Source organism: Lathyrus oleraceus, chromosome 4, assembly GCF_024323335.1.
Source record: "Lathyrus oleraceus cultivar Zhongwan6 chromosome 4, CAAS_Psat_ZW6_1.0, whole genome shotgun sequence".
In the NCBI taxonomy this organism is placed as follows: domain Eukaryota; kingdom Viridiplantae; phylum Streptophyta; class Magnoliopsida; order Fabales; family Fabaceae; genus Lathyrus; species Lathyrus oleraceus.
This window is the reverse complement of record NC_066582.1, coordinates 47,519,644-47,522,554: the sequence shown is the minus strand read 5'-3', so window position 1 is coordinate 47,522,554 and position 2,911 is coordinate 47,519,644. Positions and strand designations below refer to the sequence as shown.

The window sequence follows — 2,911 nt, the reverse complement described above, 5'->3', positions numbered from 1 at the left end:
ATGTGAAGGAGGACTTCTCTTGATCTTTAGAGGCAACCGCAATCTGATTGTGTCCCAAGTACCCATCGAGGAAACAATAGTAGTCATGATCGGCTAATCTTTCCAGCATTTGATTAATGAATGGTAACGGAAAGTGGTTGTTTCGTGTTGCCATGTTCAGTCTCCTATAGTCGATGCACACTCTCCAACCTATAATAGTTCTGGTTGGAATTAACTCATTCTTCTCATTTTTAATCACCGTAGTGCCCCCTTTTTTTAGTACCACATGGACTGGACTTACCCATGAGCTGTCAGAAATAGGATAAATTAATCCCGCATCCAACAATTTTACAACCTCTTTGCGTACCACTTCTTTCATTGTTGGGTTAAGTCTTTGTTGTGGTTGCACCACCGGGTTGTGATCATCTTCCATTAAGATCTTGTGCATGCAAACTGTCGGGCTTATACCTTTCAAATCCTCGATTGCCCATCTGATTGCGCCCTTGTATGTTTTTAGCACTTGAATGAGTTCTGCTTCTTGGACACTTTTTAGACTGACATTGATAATAGCTGGGCATTTTTTCTCAGTATCTAGAAATACATACTTCAGATTTGCTGGTAGCTACTTCAGATCTGCCCCTGTTTTGGGTTCTGTAGTGATATCTGATGGTGGCGGTGATCTTAAATCTTCCCACAGGTATGGTTTAGATCTAATCTATTCAAGTTGTTTTTCCATCATAATGAGCACCTCAGAGTCACCCTCATTTTCATCACTTTCAAAAATCGATAGACTCAAGAAACATTCTAACGATGACTGGGGCATTTGTTTTTCAATTTCTTGAGTAATTACCTGATCTATTATCTCTATAGTGTGGCTTGTGCCAATATCATCTTTGTATTGCATCGTGTTCTGCACATCTATTTTTAGCTCTTCATCATAGACTTTGAGGGTCATTGTTCCTTCCTCTATGTGTATCATACATCGTCATGTCTCCAAGAATGGTCTGCCCAATATGAGGGGAATTTCCTCATCTTCGGGCATTTCCAGAATGACGAAGTCAACTGGGAAAACAAACTTGTCAATTTTTACAAGAACGTCTTCCACAATCCCATATGGTCGCCTAACAGAGTGATCAGTAAACTGAAGTGTCATTCGAGTATCTTGAATGGTGCCAATGCCTAATTTCTTGTAGATGGATAATGGCATCAAACTTATACTTTCTCCTAAGTCAATCAGAGCTTTCTTGAATTTTCTATCACCAATAGTGAATGGAATAGTAACTGATCCCCTATCTTTCTTTTTCACTGGGATTTTCATACCTTGCAGAATGACATTACATGTTTCAGTCAGGATGATTGGGTCTATATCAGTGGAATTCTTTTTGGAGATGATGTCTTTCATGAACTTGGCATATATTAGCATTTGTTCTAATGCCTCAGAAAAAGGGATGTTTATTTCAAGCTTTTTGAACATTTCCAGGAACCTCTCAATTTTTTTTTCATGTTGATCTTTCTTCTTCTGTCTTAGAGGGTAAGGGAGTTTGATGATTGGTTTCAGAACTTTTTCTTTCTCCTTGACATGTGGCAGTACTACTTCTTTATCTTGGTACTTGGTTTCCTTGATTTCTAAATCCACTTCTAACAATCCATCTTCCTCCATACTATTTTCTTCCGTTGACTTCCCACTTCGAGTTACGACAACGTTAACATTGTTATATTCCCACGGATTTTCTTACCGTACCTCTGAGTAGGGTGCCCGGAGCTTAAGAATTTGAATCTAACTGTTGTGCTATCTGACCCATTTGGACTTCGAGATTTTTTATGGAGGCAGTGGTGTTTTTCTGATTGGTTCTAGTTTTTTCTTGAAACTGCATGTCATGGGCGGCTAATTTTTCAATGGCCATCTCCCATTCATACTTTTTAGGTTCCTGTTGTTGCTATTGTTGTTGATACTGAGTCTGATATTGCCATGTACCTTGTTGCGGAACATTCCCTCTCTGATCCTTCCAGGAGAAATTCAGATGATTCTTCCAACCTGGGTTGTAAGTGTTGGAGTAGGGATTATTCTGCTTCAAGAATTTGATCTCTTTAATTTGTTGGGGAGTAGCAAAGTAATAAACCGTGTGATGAGGTCCATTACAGATTTCACAAGTGCTAGCCTGAGTCGGCTGGACTTGAGCTATCTATTGAGTACCTATATTCATAGCTTTTAATTTCTTTTCTACTTCGGCGACAACTGTGTCTTCCAGACAGATTTTATTTGTCTCTAATTTTAGATCAATTACCCCTTTTTGCTGACTAGTACACCTGTCGTATAATTCTACATGCTCATTGGCAGCTATTGCTTCAATAATCCTTTTAATACCAGTGGCCGTTGAGAAATTTGTTGAGCCACCAGCTGTTGTATCAATCAACTATTTTGTTTTTATTTTCAGCCCGTTAACGAACATCTGCATTTGTTCAGTCTGATCCATATTATGAGTTGGACACGCTACTAAGACCCTTTTGAATCTTTTGTAGGCGTCACCCAATGATTCACCATCCTTCTGTTTGAAATTTAGGATTTCATACCTTTTCCTCAGGAAAACTGATGTTGGAAAGTACTCATTTAAGAATGCAGTTTCCATCTCTTCCCATGATGTGATACTGCCGGCTGGAAGAGAGTAGAACCATTCTTCTGCATCTTCAACTAAAGTGAACGGGAACATTCTTAATTTTTTTTGCTTCATCAGTATGGCCATCAATTTTCAACGTGGTGCTCATGGTCAGAAATCTTTGGAGGTATTTGTTGGCATCTTCATTAACCTTTCCAGTGAAAGGTTTTCTTTCCAATTGATTGATTGTGCTAGGATGTAGTTGAAAATTCGTCACATTTACCGGTTGGTTGACAATGGTTAGTCGACCACCTAATGCGTTTGCACCTCCATAGTCA

General features: G+C 39.0%; 1 protein-coding gene across 1 annotated transcript; it reads right to left on the bottom strand.

Moving 5' to 3' along the window:
* Positions 1-964: 964 nt before the first annotated feature.
* Positions 965-1,453, bottom strand: LOC127135944 (uncharacterized). The gene has a single exon (XM_051062567.1). It carries the CDS (start codon positions 1,451-1,453, stop codon positions 965-967), a length of 489 nt encoding a protein of 162 aa, XP_050918524.1.
* Positions 1,454-2,911: the final 1,458 nt, after the last annotated feature.

What these genes read in the sequence shown, in the direction of transcription:
- LOC127135944 (XM_051062567.1), bottom strand. Translation starts at nt 1,453, where the DNA reads ATGTTCAAAAAGCTTGAAATAAACATCCCTTTTTCTGAGGCATTAGAA.